The 19520-nt window shown below is 44.0% G+C and overlaps 1 protein-coding gene across 8 annotated transcripts in view; it reads right to left on the reverse strand.

Annotated features, from left to right (window-relative positions):
• KIF21A (kinesin family member 21A) overlaps positions 1–19520 on the reverse strand; it is a 185955-nt gene that overhangs the window by 103727 nt on the left and 62708 nt on the right. For all 8 annotated transcript variants that reach the window (XM_075016233.1, XM_075016206.1, XM_075016187.1 and 5 more), the window contains exons 2-6: positions 19165–19387; positions 16530–16712; positions 13076–13225; positions 12699–12833; positions 2396–2563 (exon numbers count right to left, since the gene is read on the reverse strand). In XM_075016233.1, coding sequence (XP_074872334.1) covers positions 2396–2563; positions 12699–12833; positions 13076–13225; positions 16530–16712; positions 19165–19387 — 859 coding nt within the window. The remainder of the gene's footprint in view (positions 1–2395; positions 2564–12698; positions 12834–13075; positions 13226–16529; positions 16713–19164; positions 19388–19520) is intronic.

Raw genomic sequence — 19520 nt, forward strand, 5'->3', positions numbered from 1 at the left:
AAACCTGTTATCACATTTTAAGTAGCCTTATTTTAAAAAAACATTTGTTATTGACCCAGCTACAGTAACTGTTATGCGCAAGTGTATATTTACATGTTGGGAACAACATATTAAATGAGTGTTGCAGTCGTTCGCAACAAGCTGGTTACATGGCAAGCATATTAAACCCCAACAGAAGATCATGTGTATTCAACATTTTATTTTGCAACAGCCATTATAAGCCATTAAGCTTATTAGTAATTTCTTGAAGAAGGAATGTTTCTTATTATTTTTAATTTTACTAAATTGTCTTTTATATTAAAGGTAAAAAATAACCAAACATCTTGCCTCAGTGTTATTCTCACACAAAAATGAGGACTTAACACCTCAGCCAATATGAAAGAACAAATATTCTGATTTTTTTTTTTATTTATTTATTGAGATGCTGGTATAGAATTCTTTATTTGTAATTCTGTTACCATACACTCTGCATTGTTAAAGCAAATCTACAGCCTGGATACTGCAAAAACTTATGTGCATGTGCAGTTCCACTTTTTTCTATGGGATTACTCGCATGTAAGCATTTGCAAATCAGTAACTAAGTTGTAAAGGAAAACAAAGTGCCACTTTCTCTGAGGCCTTTGCATGTCACCACTAGGTGAAACCCAATATTTTCTATTGGTAGAAACGCCCTAGTCCAGCACTCTCGGGAGGTGACCAATGTGGAACAAGAGAATTTGGCAGACTGCAAGAGGTCAATACTGTCTAGCATATTACAAATACTTCCACTACTTACTGGGCTCTTAGGAGACATGTAGAGGTAATTACAGCTAAATAATAGCACAGAACACTGAGAGCCAGGATTGGTGGCTGTAAAACTTTATGGGATTACAAGAAATTTGGCCACATCCATGGTAACTGGTCATCCAACTAACTAAAATCATGCTGGATTGCAGATGTTGCCAGACGAGTGCCAAACTAGAGAGGTTCAACCAGTAATAAAATGTTTTAATTCAGCCAACAATCATGAAATTTCAGATTCAATGCTACTTTCAATAGTGTTCCCATGTGCTTAAATGTGTTTTAGTCATTTGCTATCTATGGATTACAACATAATGCTAGAAATATAATCCAGGGAATTAACATTTTCATGTTTGAAATGGTTTTTCTAAGGGCAGTTTTGGTGACTTTATAAAAGCAGCATCTTACCACTCAGATTCCATACAGGCTATATTTTTGCTACTAAAGAGAGCACATAAGATTAAAAATACAGAGAAACCAAAAACTCATCCTAAGAGATAAGTTACTTTCTGTCACAGGCTAAGGGCTTGTCTATATTTAGTGGAACATCAGCATGCTGGTGGTCCATCTTCTGGAGTTTGATTGTGTGTGTCTGGTGAAGACGCAGCAAAATCGATCCCTCTGGGCTCAGCCATTTACCCCGTACTCCACGCCATCACATGGAGTAAGGAATGTTGATGTGAGACTACAGAGGCTCAGTCTTCCCAAGGAAGCAAGTCAATTCCTATACATCAATTCTAGCTGCGCAAATGCCATAGCTAGAACTGCGTATCTGAAATCGACTTATTTCCCAAGTATGGACTTACCCAAAGTGTGTAAGTCTGTCTGTTGAAAATTTAGTGAAAACATTTGTTTTTAACAAATTTGGTACCCAATCCTGTAAAGAAAATTGCATAAGCAAATCCTAATACCAACAAAGAGGACTAATAAACCAGTGAGGCTCCAAGCAAATACAATGATCAGAGGCATGACACGGAATCACTTCAAGTCTGTCAATTGCCTGCCTTTGTCTGGGCCTTTCACACAGCAATAGGAAATAATTTTTTAAATAATAAAATTCAATTGCTAAGTCATCAGAATAGGGGGATTACAGTAGATATAGGAGCAAAAACTTTAAATTTCTTATTTTGTTAATGAACTACTTTTCAACTTGATTGAGTCCCTTTAAAGATATCATAAAAATACTATAAGCTTAGCAATCTACTCCATAGTTTTAATTCTATTTAAAACTTTACTGCAGTAAACATTTTATTTATATATTTGGTATGCTGCAAATGCAACACAGTGTGACTGCCACTAAAATCAGTAGTGGGCACATCTTATCTAAAGATACGTCCTGCTATACCAGAGTTACTTTCAGGGAGAATGCCTGATACCAGAGTTTTCCAGTTATAATTTACTGCGACCCAGGAACTACTAACAAGTATAGGCATCTAGTTATAACTCCTATACATTTTCATGTCATATCTTCGCATACTAAAATGCTTAGTTTTGAGTGTCACTAAATATTTCCGATTCAGAGATTACTCAATGGAAGAGAACCAACAAACAAACAAAAAAACCCCCAACAAGAAAAAGATGTTTACAGCCTAACAAAACAAGTCTTTAATCTTACTAGTCCACAGTTGATAGAAATTCCTTCTTTTGCTCTCTCTCCAGTAGCTCCAGTACGCTTTAATCTTTCAGATCCCGCCAGATCAACAAAATGGAACTTGGCAGTAAGGGTTTCAAACTCATTCATCTGAGAAGATTCAGAAATTATCTTGTTATCCGTCACATTGTCCTGCAACAAAGAAAGAATTCATAAAGCTCTGTAACAAGAAAAGAAGTAAAGCTCTTTACTGCATATTAACAAGGATCAAATAGCAATTATTTGACAAGGGATAGTGCTCTTTCCTCCTATCTCCTCCTTAGTGTATTAAGCTAATCTCTTTTTAACAAACGAACTTCTCCCAAATCCTCCTCAAGTTTAGCTGCACACATTAACATATTTTTCATAAAAACCCAACTTGAGAGAAGTATCAGCACCAAAATGAAGTTCCACACACAAGTATTCTTCCTCAACAGCTCCAACTGCTTCTGAATAGAAGAAAAACTTTTGTATTAAGCAATGCAAAAAAGCTAGACAGATGGGCAACAAAGTTTGATCACAAGCCCTCATCTTCCCATGACAGACCCTAATAATTGGTTAAAAACTTATTTCTTAGTTCACCTTCTGAAATAGCACAGTGAATGTTAGCTAAAGTTTCTTCTAATCATCTTCCCTGCTGCCACTACTATTGCAACACCATATTTTAGACTGGGCATGAACAGGAAAGAAAGATGTAATACCTCCACTCAGGTTTTAACAGATTCTATCACTTTGGTATACATCAGAAAAATCATTTTACTCAGAAGCAGAAAAAAAAGAGAGAGAACAATGCCTGGCACCCCTTGCAGGGATGACCCAAAGACTTAGAGTCACAAGACTGAGACATATCTGAGAACTTCACTATTTCATGCCTGGTGTGATTCCATCAACTATGGTTACTCTGGCTGATGCAACCAGTAGACTATGGCTGTGTCTACATTACGAAATAAAATCTAACTTAAAGGAGTTAGCTCGACATTAAAATGTCACTGTCTTCACTGTAAATTTCATCAGCTTGATTTAGTCTGCCCTAATATCAATAACAAAATGTCAATATTAACAGATGTGTATAGAGTCAATCTCAAGTTTAAAATGTCAAATAAAGAGTACTGGGGAAGCACCATGTCTTCCATTCCAATTCATTAGTCTCCACAAGTGTCCTGTATGTATCCCACAAAGCTATGCGCTGCACCTGGCTCCCAGCTCCCCGCTACTAACGAGTAGGGAAACTGACCAGGGCTGCTGTGCTGTCAGTTACCCGGGTCCCCCAAGCTGTGGGAACCCAGGAAACTGACAGCGCTGCTGCACCTGGCTCCCACCTCAGAATGGAGGGCTGAGAGAACTGTGGGATAGGCTCCCACAATGCACTGCTGCAACAGTCAATGTTTGGTATTTCAGTGTGGAAGGGATATGTCAAATTTGTCAGGAGCCAGTGGGAAGTGAGGATACTCAAAATCAAATTTTAAAAAAACAGTATTATAAAATCAATTTTAATAAACTTGAATTTATCTGGTTCTGTAGATGTAGCCTGTGTGTCTTTGGTGCTGGTGCTTATCTTGGAGACTGAAATCTTACATATCCCAAAACAGAGACAGCAGAACTTAACAGAAGTCCTCACTCTGCGCTACCCATGTGTTTCCTCCACAGTAGGATGGAACCATCTGTGGGCTGAGAAGATTTCTCCCTATGCTTTTTATTAATTTATTTCTTGGACCCTCTGCTAAGACTGCCAACAAGGTAGCCAAAGAGTGTCTGTTTTCATGGTAGTTAGTGATGTGGACACAGCCAGCAAAGCTGGCCTAAGACCACCCCATTTCACACGGGTGTATTTTGCAAACTGGTTAAAATCTTACAAATTTTTAATCACTACCAATATGGGACAGTTTTAAAATTGGTGACTGGAGTGGGACAGGTTTTGCATCCCATTCACTAATCCCCTCAGCCATTAGTGGTCTCTGTCTGCAGTGTTTTGTGGTTTAAACTTAATAAAAAATAAGCCTTTCACTTCTCTCTGGTGACTTTGTAGGCTTCAAAGGGTGGCAGCATCTTTTGTGCTGTCTGCCAAAGGAGTAAATCTGTTACCCTAGAACAGGAGTCAGCAACCTTTCTGAGGCAGAACGCTGAAATTTGACCATATGACTTCTATGCATGCTCCAAGTGCTGGTGATACTTTTTAACAGGGCTCTTTTTCTGGGTGGCTGCCTCTGGCTGACCCCTCCTGCACTCCCTCCCTGCTCTGAAATGCTAGCAGCCATGTGGAGAAGGTGGGTGATGGGTAGGGTGCAGGGTATAAGCCAGAGGGGCACGTTGTGGCTGCGTGGTGGGAGGGGTTAAGCCACAGGAGTAGATGGGGCCACACAAGGTGGTTGGTGCCATGTGGGGGCAACCTGTCGGGGGGTTGGAGCCACAAAGGGGGAGGTGGCTCGGGGGCCACTGGAGGAGCAAGCCACCAGAGGGTTTGAGGATGTGAGAGGAGGGGGAAGCAGCTGGGGGTGTGGTTGGGACCGTGCAGGGGGGATAGGCCCCGCATGGAGGAGGGACAGGTTAGACACTGGGGGAGGTTTGAGCCCTGCTGAGAGGGTGGCTTGGGCCCCGCCGGGGGCAGTTAAGCCATTGGGGAGCAGTTAAGCTGCAGGGGACAGTCTGCACCCTGCAAGGGGCAGCTTGGGCCTGCACAGCGGACTATAAAGCCACTGAGGGGCAGCTAAGGCCATGCAGGGCTGGCAGTTAAGCTGCCAGGGGGTGGTAAGGTTCACCTGGGGGTCAGCCTGGGCCCTGCATGTGGGGGGCAGTTCGGCTGGAGGGTGGGGGGTTGGGCCATGAGTTCTGCCACCATTTTTTCTAGAAAAAAGCATTGCTTTTTAAAAAGTCACAGTCTTGGTTACAGTAGAAGGCATCCTGCAGTCTACGTAGACTATGGATCACGCCCTTTGTAGTTCCATTTGGAATCATCATTTGCAGCATCGACTGTGACTGTGAAGGCCCACACGAGAGCGACAGTCCTTGCTGCATCTGTTGCATGTGTAATGGGTGCCTGGCAGATCCTTCCTGTGCTTTCTGTGGGCTCGCTTCTCCTCTTCTAGCTGTCTGATCCACATTTCACCCTTCTGAAGGGTCTTGTGTAGTGCCTATCTCCATCTGCTGCGATTGCCTGCCAGCTCCTCCCAACTGTCCAGCTCAATGTCTAACTCCCTGAGGTCCCTCTTGCAGACATCTTTGTAAAGCAATTGGGGGCGTCCAGGAGGTCTTTTGCCAGAGGCTAGCTCATCATACAGGATGTATTTTGGGATCCTTCCAGCATTCATCCTGTGGACGTGGCCAAGCCAGCGGAGCCGCCACTGCCTGAGGAGGGTGTGCGTGGTTGGGATTCCAGCTTGCTCAAGGACGGCGGTGTTGGACACTCTCTCCTTCCATGATATTCCAAGGATGCGCCTGAGGCAGCGCAAGTGGAAGACGTTCAGACTCTTTTCCTGGCAGGCATACAGGGTCCAAGACTCACTGCTGTAAAGGAGGGTGCTGAGGATGCAGGCTCTGTAGACTTGCATTTTGGTGTGGGTGTACAACTTGATGTTATTCCACACTCTCTTGCTGAGTCTAGACAGAGTTGTGGCCGCTTTTCCGATCCTCCTATTTAGCTCAGTCTCCAATGACAGGGTGTCAGTGATCGTGGACCCGAGGTAAACAAACTCGTGGATGACCTCCAACGTATAGTTGTCAGTGCTGATTGATGGGGATTCAGCAACGTCCTGACCAAGTATGTTTGTCTTCTTTAGGCTGATGGAAAGCCTGAAGTCCTTGCATGCTTTGGAGAACTGATCCAGCAGTTTCTGAAGCTGGTCTTCTGTTGTGTGACACTACAGCAGCATCATCTGCGAACAGCATATCTCTGATGAGGACTTTCCGCACCTTAGACTTAGCTTTCAGCCTTGCAAGATTAAACAGCTTCCCATCAGCTCTTGTGTGCAAAAAGATGCCCTCTGTTGAAGATCCAAAGGCGTGCTTTAGGAGGAGTGCAAAGAAGATCCCGAACAATGTCGGAGCAAGGACGCATCCTTGTTTGATGCCACTCCTGATGCTGAAAACATCCAATAATGTGCCGTCATAGTGGGTGGTTCCTCTCATGTCTTCATGGAAAGACTGGATCATCTTGAGTAACCGTGGCGGACAGCCTATCTTGTGAAGCAGTTTGAACAGTCCGTCCCTGCTGACCAAGTCGAAGGCCTTGGTCAGGTCGATGAAGGCAATATAGAGTGGCTTCCTCTGCTCCCTGCATTTCACCTGCTGCTGCCTCAGAGAGACGACCATGTCAGTGGTAGATCTCTCTGCGCAGAATCCGCACTGTGATTCGGGATACACCCTCTGAGCAATCTTCTGGAGTCTGCCGAGGATGACATGAGCAAACAGTTTAGCAGTGATCCTTAGGAGGGAGATTCCACGGTAATTGTTGCAGTCGCTTCTGTCTCCTTTGTTCTTATACAAGGTTACAATGTTAGCATTGTGCATATCCTGTGGAACCTCTCCCTCTCTCCAGCACAGGCACAGTAGCTCATGCAGGGGTTCCAGGAGGGTGTCCGTGGCACACTTGATTACCTCTGGTGGTATACCATCCTGGTCTGGGGCCTTTCCTACTGCAGTGCTGTCGATGGACGAACTGAAGAAATCCACAGTTGGTTCCTGATCCAGTTCGTCCACTACTGGTAGGAGCTCGACGGCACTGAGGGCTGTATCAACCACAATGTCCTCGCGTGAATACAGCTCGGAGTAGTGCTCGACCCAGCACTCTATTTGTTTGGCTTTGTCAGCGATGACTTCACCAGGTTTGGATTTCAGAGGTGCCATCTTGTTCTGGGTGGGTTCTAATGCGTTCTTGATGCCCTCGTACATTCCCCTGAGATTACCAGAGTCAGCACTGGTCCGGATGCTGCTGCATAGCTCGAGCCAGTAGTTGCTGGCACAGCGCCTGGCTGTCTGCGGTACTGTTTTTCTAGCTGCTCTGAGTCCTTGGAGGGTACTCTGGCTCGGTGAGCATTTGTACTACAGGAGTGCAGGGCACTTCTTTTTCATGGCTGGAATCATCTCACCGGAGTTAGCTTCAAACCAGTCATTTGTGTTTCTAGCTCTTCTTCCAAACACTGACAAGACCATGTTGTAAATTGTATCCTTCAGATGTTGCCATCTGGATGTCACATTGGCACCCCCAGGGCTGCTGCACAGATTCTCCTCGAGGATCTCTCTGAACTTTTTGGCTCTCTCCGAGTTTGCTGTCTTTCTGGAATCAATGTGGGGCCTTCCAGTTGGTTTAGAGTGGTACAGCTTCTTGGGTCTCACCTTGAGTTTGGAGCAAACTAGCGAGTGATGTGTATCGCAGTCAGCACTATGATAGTTGCATGTCAGAAGGACGTTTTTGAGGTTATCACATCTAGCGATGACCATGTTTAGTTGATGCCAGTGTTTCGAGCGTGGGTGTCTCCATGACACTCTGTGCTGTGGCTTGGTTTGGAAAAATGTGTTTGTGATGCACAGGATTGTGGTACGTGCAAAGTTCAAGAAGACGCTGTCCATTTTCATTCATTTTTCCCACACCGAAGTGGCCTAAGCAGGAAGGCCATGAGTCACGATCGGCTCCAACTCTTGCACTGAAGTCTCCCAAAATGTACAGTTGTTCGTGAGCAGGTATTTGCACTATGGCAGCACTAAGCATGTCATAGAACTTGTCTTTTACTTCCGGTGTGGCGTACAGGGTTGGAGCGTAAGTGCTGATCAGGTGGACAGGACCGGCGCAAGTTTGAAGTATGACCTGAAGGAGTCTTTCTGATCCGCCCATGACTAATTCCACCATTTGTAGAAGGGTGTTTCTGATGGCGAAGCCAACATCATCCTCCCTGGGTTCATCTTGGGTTTTACCGTGCCAGAAAAAGGCGTAGTCCTTTTCCTTTAGAGATCCCGAATCTGCGAGTTGCGTCTCTTGCAGAGCAGCAATGTCAACTTGGAGTCTCTTCAGTTCCTCATTGATGACAGAGGTCTTTCGGGTGTCGCTGATGTCCTGAAGATCTTCAGTCAAACCGGTCAGCATGGTCCGCACATTCCAGCAAGCAAGCTTAAAACTCTGATGGTTTCCTTTTCTTGTTGATTTGCTTATTGGTTTGCCTGGTGCTCAAATTTCAGTCACTTGTCAGGTTTGGGAACCTTAAGCCTCACGCACCCAGTGAGGCAGGTGAACTGTGGCAGGACAGTACCCTTCTGGCTGGGGGCTGCCCAGCTTGAGGCGGGTGGTGATTGTCCAGTGAGATGCGACGATCTCTCCCACCGTCGAAGGCAACCCCTGGCGCTCGTTCTCTATGCCAATCGAGCAAGAGCTTATAACCAGTATCTGTTACCTCCTGTGTTGGTTCAACACTGTTAAGCGATGCTGGAATACCTCTCCAGGCGCGAGCCTGGGCAATTTTTTGGGACCCTGGGCTGCCCAGACGCCAGTGTTCCCCTCTCGGCTGTACTGATATAGTCCAAAGGAGAGGATAACCTCTACATCTGGTACCAGCTCAGCTGCAGCAGTTGCCGGGTCAATGCCAGAAGTTGACACAGAACCACCTTTGGACTCCCCTCCAGATTTTCTGTCAGGGTTTACTCCTTTAGCCTTGCTCCTTCCCAGGATAACCCACAAGGCAGTGGGGCATGGAGAATGTGGGTAACGATCCCACTACCTCTTGCACTTCCCTGAAGGTGCTTACAACACCTTCAATAATAAATAAAGATGGAGAGCTATACAGTCAGGTCTCAGAGTACACAAGGGTTTCATTCCACGTGCGTAACCTGGATTCTACGTAAGTGGGGGTCTGGCTTTTTCCATGGCAGACCACATGTAAGTCCTGGGGTGGGGTGAGGCCATGGGAGGCAGGAGAGGGGCTAAGCCTGGCAGTGGGTTAGGGCTGCAGGAGGGTGAGGGGTGGAGTTGAGCCAGAGCTGCTCAGGTAGTGAGCCAAGCTGAGGGGGGTTGACTCAGAGCCAGCAGGGGTGTAAGCCAACAGGTGTGTTAAACCAGAGCCATGCAGGGGAGTGGCTTTAACCAGAGCCACATGCAGGCAGTTTAAACCGGAACAGGAGGATGGAACCAGGGCTGTGTGTGAGGGGTTTGAACCAGTGCAGGGGTGATCCAGAGCTGCACGTGGGGGGGAGGGCGGGGGGGAGCCAGCTGCGGGGGTTTGAACCGGGGCTGTGGAGGTTGAGCCAGAGTCACACCTGAGGGGTGGTGAGCTATAGCCAGAGGCGGGGGTGGGGGGTGAGTAGGAGCTATGCGCAAGCAGTGAGTGGGGCGGGGGGGGGGGAGGGGGAGCAAGTTAAGCACAACTGGAAATCGCACTACAGGGGATTACAATAGGAATTGGGGGTCAGCCACATAAGATCGGGGTTGCGTACTCTGAGTTTGCATACTCTGAGACCTTAGTGTACTGTCTAAGTGGTGGTTGGTTCCATTTGCATGGTCTTTTGTTGATCTATAGGAGGCATGGCTTTGAGCAAGCTCCCAGCTGCATGCGCTAAGGGTGGGGCTGAGCTCCCGCCTTATCTGACAACGAAAATCAGTTTGTGTGCCACTCTTGGGCGTTGCTGACCCCTGCCCTAAAACAGATGTCGACAGAAACTGTTGTCCATGTAAAAAGGAAAACCTAAAACATGAGCTGCAGCTTTCCCCTGCCACCATCTGATTATTTATTTGTATTCTAACTGTGTCCAATATCAACAATCCTTCAGGCTATACACTGCAAAGAACCTCTTAATTGTCTGCAGCTTGGGCTTCAGGATCCAGTAAAGTTATACACAGGCTAAATGTCTGTAGTCCAGCACCATCCGTAAACTGGCATGATTTTACTTAGCCAGATATCCAATTATCATGGGTGTGGCCAAGTCTCCCTTGGTCCCATAAAGTTTGTTTACGGCCATCAGTCCTGGGTCTAAGTGTTCTGTGCCGTTATTTAGCTGTAATTTACCTCAAACGTCTTCTAAAAGTCCAGTGAGCAGTGGAAGTGTTGGTAATGCTGTGAGATAGTACTGATCTCCAATGATCCAGCAAATTCTCTCGTTCTGCAGTGGTCAGGTCCCAAGGGTGCCCAACTAGAAAGATTCCATCTGTACCAGGTTCTCAAATGACCTAACTAAAGTCCTCCATAAAAGGGGACATGTAAACAGTATTGTCAGCCTCAAGATATCAAAAAATCATGAGTCAGGTACCACAAAACATATTATGACATTTTTTTTTAAGAGACTATTGGAGAGCGGGGAGTTGGGTTTTGATTATTTGAACTCTTTTGGCACATGTCCTGTATGTTGCCCGCTTTTCCAAATTCATTAAGATGATTATGGCCCCAGTTGCAGGACCTCTCACCTCCCTAACTTCCTGGCCCCCTGCCCAGCAGTTAATTCTGTATCCACTCCCATCATTTCAGCACCCCAAACACATACTCATCTCTATCAGTTAAGCTCCCACCATCAGTTCAGCTGCCCCAGCTGCACAACTGCTCTTTCCAGGACTCTTTACTTCCTTCTCCCAGCCTGGGGGAGGGAGTGGACTAGAGACCACTGCTCCCCTTTCAGGGGTGGTGGGGAAATGCTGGAGGAAGGACTTCAACCTACTCTGCCCATTCCCAAGTCATGTGGTGCAGGAAGGTGAAAAAGAGAGGCAAGGAGCAGAAGAAGCAACTTTCCCCCACTGCTTATCAGAGGAGAGCAGAGATGGTCCAAGTCACTTGGCTCATTAGCCCTTTTGTCCTCTCCTGTGAAAATGGCTTCATGTTGCTACAGGCGGAGGTTTGCCTTGGCTGGGACCTTGTGAACGACTAGGTCCCAGCCACTTCTTAATACAGATCCCCCTAAAATAGGGCCGGTGGATCCAGACCATCCTGCTAGAAAGCATTACCAGCTTCTGCTATGCTTTCACAATAATACGATTCTGGCTGAGGCTGTAGCCCATCCTTTCAGTGTAGCAAGAACGACCAGTTTCCTAGTTAATTTGAGCCCTACAATTGGTTGCCTATCTGCCTCCCTGAGCAGAATAACCAATAAGAGGTACCATTGACAGATTTTCCTCTCCCCCTCACTCAAGGTGACCAGACAGCAAGTGGGAAAAATTGGGATGGGGTGGGGGGGGGGGAAATAACAGGCATTATATAAGACAAAGCCCCATATATAAGGAATGACCCTCTAAAAGCATGATATCTGGTCACCCTACACCGGGGTGGACAATAAAGCAGCCCACGGGATGGACACAGTTCAGCAGGGTTAGCTCCTGGCAGATCACCAGTGCTTTATGTACCTTCTCTACTGGTACAGCCACTTGCAGCTCCCACTGAACACAGATCACCAGGCCTGGCCAATGGCAGATGTTGTAATTGGTGTCGTTGTCTGTGCTGCTTCCCACAGCTCCCATTGACTGCGAAAGCTGACCCGTGGCCAGTGGGAGCTGTGGGCAGCTATACCTGCAGATTCACAGGCAAATGAAGTGCCAGGGGTGCCACTAGGCAGGGTGACCATCTGTCCCGACTTCTTTTTTAAAAGGGACAATTTGTCCCATATCGCCCTCCTCCCCCCTTTTTCTGCCATCAGCTGTGCAGGCACAGTCGCTGGCAGAAGTCATTTCCACGAGCCTCAGGGAAGCAGGGGGAGCATGGGCAGCCGCTGCTTCCCTGAAGCTCTGGGGCAGGGACAGTGGCTGCTGCTTCCCTAGGGCTCCCAGGGAGGCTGGCAGCTGTGGCTTCCCTGGGGCTCCAGAGCAGAGCCGACGGCTGCCACTCCCCTGGGGAGCGCCGGCAGCTGTGGCTTCCCTGCGGCTCTGGGGGAGGGCCAGCAGCAGCTGCTTTCCCAGGGTGTGCCAGCAGCTGCCGCCTTCTTCGCGGCTCCCTGGGGCTTGACAGAGCTGGGAGGAGCTGCCTTTCCCCACATTTGGGACAGGGAGATATGGCTGCCCTACCACCGAGGCTAACCCCGGCGGACCACCTCCATCTTATTGTCCACCCCCGCCCTACTCCTTCTCATAATAAAAGAATTCATAGCTTCACTCATTGGAAAGGAAAAGGGATCTCCAAAGCCCAACAGGGGCTCATTCACATGTGAAATTTACAGATCTACTATTGTACCTACCGGGCAGGATAGATGTTCACAGATTAGATCAAAATTATTCATAGTGCCTAGTGATATTTTTTTTGCTAAATGTATTTCAAACACAGAACCCTTGTCTGACAAAGTCACATGTGAAAAAGCTGTCATTAAAAGCATATTGCTGTAAATCTGAAATACATACAATATCAATAGCAGAGCAAACTCTGGTTTGACACAAATGTATTGTGAAGATCGCATGTGAACGTGAGCTCTGAACATTCATCTGAGTACTGGCCGTCGTTCGAGACAAAGCACCCAACTTCAAACACTGCATCATCTGTAAGAAACAAAATACATATATTCTTCTATTTCATATTTTTAAAAGGAGTAAGAACTTGAGTATTTTCTACCCACCACCTCCTGCCTGTAGCTATGGTCTGAAAACAGTTCAATTTGGTTGACAGTAAGAATTAAAAGATAAATAAGTCAGGGCAGAACAATTTGTACCAAACTAGAGACAATCCAAATTTTCTCCTGGGAATACATAGTGTTACATATAAACTTATTTCAAGTTATCACCTCTGCTTCTCCATTCACAGTCCTTGTTGTAACTCCTACTGTATAAATTCCTCCAGTTGTATCTTCATGTATTTTGATATTTGATTTTTTATTCTTTGCATCAATGTCACGTGTTGTATCAAACAGATCAAGAACTTCTTCATTGTAAAGCTATCAAAGGACAAGGCATAAGATGTTAATTTTGGCAAAGCATACCAAAAAAATCTATACATTATTTTTACACAGCATTGTATAAAACTGACTTCTCACAGGAGATTCATCAATAATTACCATAAAGGGCCACTGTATAAAATCTAGAATTAGGAGAAAATAAGTGTAGGTTAATTATCTGTGTACTTTTACTATCTAATTTCAGAAATATGCACAATGTCAATTTAAGCCAGGTGGCCAGTGGAGGAAGAGAAATTCTGTGGTGAAGCCAATCCAGAGGAGACATTCAAAAGTCAGCAGAGCAACTGCAGAAGCAGTCTCAGTGCCAGGCACCTTTGGACATATTTTCCCCTCTGCTGTCTGGCTGTTTGCTCCACCCCTCTTCCACACAGTCCTTCTATCCACTTGCCTGACATGTTCCTCTCTATTGTTCCCTTCCCCATCTACTTCCTCCCCACAAATTGTGTTACTGCTCATACTGCTACTAAGTTGAAGAAGAGAAACTACAACTCCCAGAGCAATAAGAAAGCAAAGTGAAAATCTACAGTGAAGAAAAACAGTTATACCATTTGCACTATACACTTTGAATTGTTTTTCTAGACAATCACAGAATCCTAGAGCCGGAAGAGACCTTAGGAGTTATTCAGTTCAGCCCCAGCCCCCTCCCCTCCTCTCCCCGCCCCCACACGCAAAGCAGGATCAACGTTAACTAAATCATCCCCAGACAAGACTTTGTCAAACATTAGCCTGACAGTTTAAAATTTATGCCTAAAATGAACAGAGGCAAAAGTGTGCAAGTTCAACAACAAAGTAAGGTTTGTTACACTTTAGTCACATGTTTTAAAGCTATTTAGGACACCTTATCCAAAAAAGCAGCTTTTACTAAGAAACCATTGTGATAACCGAAGCTTAAAAGATTTAGTTAGATTCCAACAACAAACTAATGAATTAAACAATATACAGATTCTTATAATATAAACTTATCAACCTGCACAAGTCACCGGAAAACCACTCTGCAATACCAGATTTTGGTGTTTAGCAATATGGGGGATATTTTAGAAAGGGAAAGAAAAACATGGGTACATGATCCAAAAATTTAGAACTACATTACCTACAAATTCTGTGTAGACTCACAAGATTTGCAGACTAGCTAGCATTGGAATGGCAGAAGGAGCCCAAATGCCAGTGGCTTTAAGTGCTCTAGCCCAGTGTCATGGTATTACAAGTGAGAGAAGGGACAGGTGACATTGCCCCATGTTGTAACCATATTACAACTCTCTCCCTCTTACACAGAAGCAGAGAGTCTTAGAGTAGGCCATATTCCCAGATAGTGATATTAATGAAATGCAACATTTCTGGAGGAAAAATGGGCAAGCATTTTCTTTAATAATGTGAACGTGCTGAATCTGAAAGTGATGTTAATTAAGCTGAGTTTACTTTAAGGTAAGTAAAAGCAAACAAGAAAACGGCTATGATTTGTAACTTTAAAAAAACCCACAATGTGTAGGAGAGCTATTCCATATGCTCCCAGTTTGGAACAATGTGCTATCAAAAAATACAGGGAGCCTAATCTCTATTGAAGGTCATACTATCTGCTTCCAGTGATGACATGCACTTGAATTTTGTTGTTTTTTTAAGTAAAGGCAACACCTAAGATTAAGCAAACTATTTACTTTTCATGTATTTTGCAATGTAAAAGAGTTAAATACACTGCTATGTATTTCACAAAATATGAGTCACAAAATGGTATGTTATAGCTTATTTCCATAAGATTTTCTTTCACAAAAATATAAATTAGTATCAGCTAATTAGTAGCCCTAAGCCCTAAACTATCCTAAATGCTGACTTCATCTTCTAGTACTGCTTTGGATTGCGATGGCACAAGTTACATACTCATAAATATTAATTATGTATTTCATATTGATGAGGCAGCCCCCAAATGAACTGGAGACTTTGCACTGTTTGCCTGGTCACTATATAAAAATGGAAGTTCCTGGCAGAAAATGCAAACTAAAAATAAGTGACCTTACCATCTCAAATAGGAAATATCACCCTAATTGCCACAAGCATTTTTGGATGCAAGTAACAAAAATTAATCATTAAACCATTTATAGTGGAAATGACATGGCAATGGTCTGACTTAGTAATTAGTTAAAACTTTGTGCTGAAAAGGGTGTTATTTTGGAACTTTCATAGGTATGGATTCATTAATGTTTTCTCTCAACTGGAGCTGACGGAATGCTCCCACATTGATTTGTAAGTTGTATATCAACCTTCAAATAAAAACATACTCGACATATTGATCATGTTTACAAGTTCATTATCTTACATGACCAGCCTGCTTCAGAGGCAAAAGTTTTGAAACAGAATTTTGTGTCAAATTCTGTCACATCCCTTTCATAAATTTTCTTCTCCTGCACTAACAGTTTAGAGAACCACTCTAGATTACAAGGCTGATCTGGGAAACAAATTTCTCTCAATGGTATAAGTAGCAATTAAATTAAACTCAGATATACTTGTTAGTTCTAGATACCATGAACTAAATGTCAGCAAGGAAGAAGCACTAGTTCATGTATTCTCTTAGGTGACAGTCTATTCTTGAAGTAGAGGAAGCTGAAGAAGGTGAGGAGGAAGAGAAGGGTACGGAAGATAACATTGCCAAACTATGTGAAGATGTAACAAATCATACAAATAACCGGATGTTAAATATTGCCCAAGAGTTCAAGATTTCATTTACAGGGTAAGGAGGCAAGAAGAGGAAATCCAAACATGTTAGGCTGGGAAGCACCTTCACCTGACCAGACCTGACTGCTGGATCAATGAGACTGACCAGGGCAGGGTGACCATGCTGTTTGGCTGCCAAATCCCTTGGCCCGGTAAGGGCCGCAATCCACACTGCTCAGCTACCCAGGTACCAGGGCTGAAACCTGCATGCATCGTGGCCACACAAAACAGGGGCTGTGGGTGCTAGTCAACCGGGGCTGGGCCACTCTTCCCTCTCCTTGGCTGTCCAACACTGAAAGACGTGCAGCAGGAGGGAGGTAGTTTGGAGAAGGGTAAAAAGGGAGAGGGAGGCCACCTATGCCCAACTCTAGCACAGGAAGCTTATCAATGTATAGTAGCTGGCAGCATTCATAGCCTTGCCTCCAGCAGACCACTCTTTTACCAGTGTGCATGGGCTTACTTTCACCTTTGCTCAAAAGAGAAGAATTACTGAGTAATTACTGAGTACTGAGCAACCTATTGGGGTACATAAATATTTCACCAACTTTCCAAAGAGACAATTATGGAAACAAAAGTTTACCTCTAAGAATTGGGCATTCACTTTGAATTCTGGAGATGGAAGGCCTTGTTTAATAGCAGCTTGTTTTTTTTCTTCAATGCATTTAAAAAGATGCCTCACAGCACGTGATATAATGCCCTGTTCTTCTTCTGCTATGTTGACATCAAATCCTGTTCCCATGGTGTATGTTTTGCCAGCGCCTGTCTGAATTTAAGAGAAGTCACAAGTAGCATGCATTAAAGCAGGCGTTCAAGACCCTCAAGTGGGTCACAGCTTGGTTTTAATGGGATCACCAGAGCCAGTGTTAAATATGCTGGGATCCTGCTGCCCAGAGCCCAAGTCAAAGCCCCTCCACTTGGGGATCAAAGACAGACCTGAGGGTTTCACACCCCACACCATTGAGCTAGTTTTCAGCTTCAGCCCTGGGAAGCAAGGGTAAGGTTACAGCCCCACTTCATGAGGCTGAAGGTTTTGGGCTTTGTCGCCTTCCCGCAACCCACAGTGGTTAGGCTCGAGCCTTGGCTTCCACCCCTTTGCTCGAAGTGGGGGTGGGGTGAGGGGGAGCCTCAGGCTTCAGTCCCCACTCCTAGAGTCACGTAGAAGTTTTTGTTGTAAGAAGAGACTTATAGTGCAATGAAGTTTAAAGGCACAAAAATCACACACCATCTTGGATCATGTCAAGAGGTACAATATAACTGCTACTGAACACTGTCACTGTACAAAAGATAGGTACTTCTGTTAAATCACAACACTTACAAATTGCTTTACAAACTATCACTCACAGAGTAAGAAAACAGAAGCATGTCTAAAAATGTCTAGTCCAGCACCCTCTGGTGTGGCAACATCTGTTGTCCAGCACTATTTTAGTTAGCCAGAATTCTAGTTACCAAGTTTTCCACAGTCCCATAAGGGCTGTTTGCAGCTACTAGTCCTGGGCTCTCAGTGTTCCACGCTGTTAATTTAGCTCTATTTTACCCCCAAATGTCTTCTCAGAGCCCAGTAAGCGGTACTGGTAATGCTGCTAGACAACATTCACCTCCCGAGGTTTGGCTGGTTCCACAACACTCCAGTCCCCAGGGTGCTGGACTAGAGAGGTTCACCCTGTACAAGCTATATAAATTCTACAGCAGATATACTACTTAGATTTCTTTTAAAAGTGTTTTAGTATTAGTAGTAGTAGTATTAAATCAATGCTTGTGAAGAGTGCTTGACTGAGTATGTTGAAATTCAAAATCCTCTGCTTAACCATACAGCAGGTAAAGCACAGGAAGTGGAAGTTCAAACTTCTCCTATGCTTTGATAAAATAGTCCAGCCCTCATCTCCAAGACAGAGTAGATGGAGCTCATTTCCAGGCTTGCTCAGTCCTTTCTATTGGGAATGTCAACTAATGTGTTATTAGAGCTAATTGTGCTAGTATTACTTTCAATTGTCTAAGTTATTATATGGCTCTTGTATTTCAACTTATCACATTAATTATTATATTTATCATCAATATCTGTTGAGTTGGGAAATCATTATCATCATCGTTTTGCTGATTAAGAATTGAAACGCACAGAAAGACTTGATCATGCTTTCACTAAGAAAAAGTCCGCATTCTCAACGTCATGGCAAAGCCCTGTGAAGACAAGGCAGTTTATTGTTTCACAAATTAGCAGGTTGAATTAAAGGCTATGCCTGCCAGCTGAAGGTATGAATTCCAGCCTGAGGGGACATATACGTGCTAGCTGTGATCCACCTACCAAGATAAAATAGCATAGCCAAGTGAGATTGTAGGTTTTTACTCTAGGTGGCTAGCTCTTCCCACCAATCATGTCAACAAGACTACACTCTATAGTTAGCATGGCAGTTTAATCAGAGATAGTATGGGTATATTTTCTCAAGGAGTTTAGACCACCAGCTTGAATTGCACACACCCAAAGACTATGAAGGTTTAACTCACCCTGCTAACTCATGTGAAAACTGCAATGTGCCTTGCCTCCACTAAGCTTTTAGCTGAAGTTAATTAAAAATGGAGTTAAGATGACATCTTTTTCTGAATGAAAACAAGTTCTAAGCAGAAGTCTGAACCCAGGTGTCCTGAGACCAGAGCCATCACTTCCCTTTCAAATCAAGATGGGGCTGCTGACACATTGTTTACTGCAGAATCTCCCTGGCTTTAGAATTCGTTCCACAAACTTTGTTAAAAAATACCCAACACTTAATAATCTTCAGGGCATACTGCAAAGTACGTTTTCCCCTGGGCTTCTGAAAATATAGGGGGAAAGGAAATATGTTGAACAGTACAAAGCAGAAATGGAAAAGGCACTGGTTCACTGGTGGTGGTTATATTAAATTGTACTCCTGCACTTAAAAATACATTTTAAGTTACACCACGATCACTCAAGTATATGGATTCATGACCTTTTCAGCACCTTTATAAATTCAAATATGTGACAAATGTATGTTCATCTACACTGAATTTAACTGGCAACGTTAAGGCCAAAAACTCTATATAAAACTTCTACATAATAATCCTTTCAAAATACTTTTTAAAACAAACATTCACACTTTTTTTTTTTTTTTTTTTTTTTAAAAAAAAGCTTTACTAAAGCAGTTACTAGAAATTTCTTGCTTTTGTTCATAAACAAATATTTAAAATTAAATTGTAAGGCTTACTTGGCCATAAGCAAAAACAGTAGCGTTATATCCTTCAAAGCACCCTTCGATCAGTTTTTCCACACTTTGAGCATAGATCTCCTCTTGCTGAGAGTCAATGTTGAACACATAATCAAAAGTGAAGGCCTTATCTTTGCCCAGGAACACCTGAGGCTCACCAGGTGTCACAGATGTGCAAATATGGCATCCTTCAATCTTCTCTTTGGCTAGCTGTGGTCTGATTCTATTTACAAAAAAAAATAATAATAATATTATACACAAACCAAAGATTAAAACTCCCCCTTCTTAGAAATAGCATCAAAGTAGCAATGCAAATAAAAAATAATTATGAATATTTTTTCACTTCTTTTAGAAAT

The sequence above is a fragment of the Carettochelys insculpta genome, chromosome 1, assembly GCF_033958435.1.
Source record: "Carettochelys insculpta isolate YL-2023 chromosome 1, ASM3395843v1, whole genome shotgun sequence".
Lineage (NCBI taxonomy): Eukaryota > Metazoa > Chordata > Testudines > Carettochelyidae > Carettochelys > Carettochelys insculpta.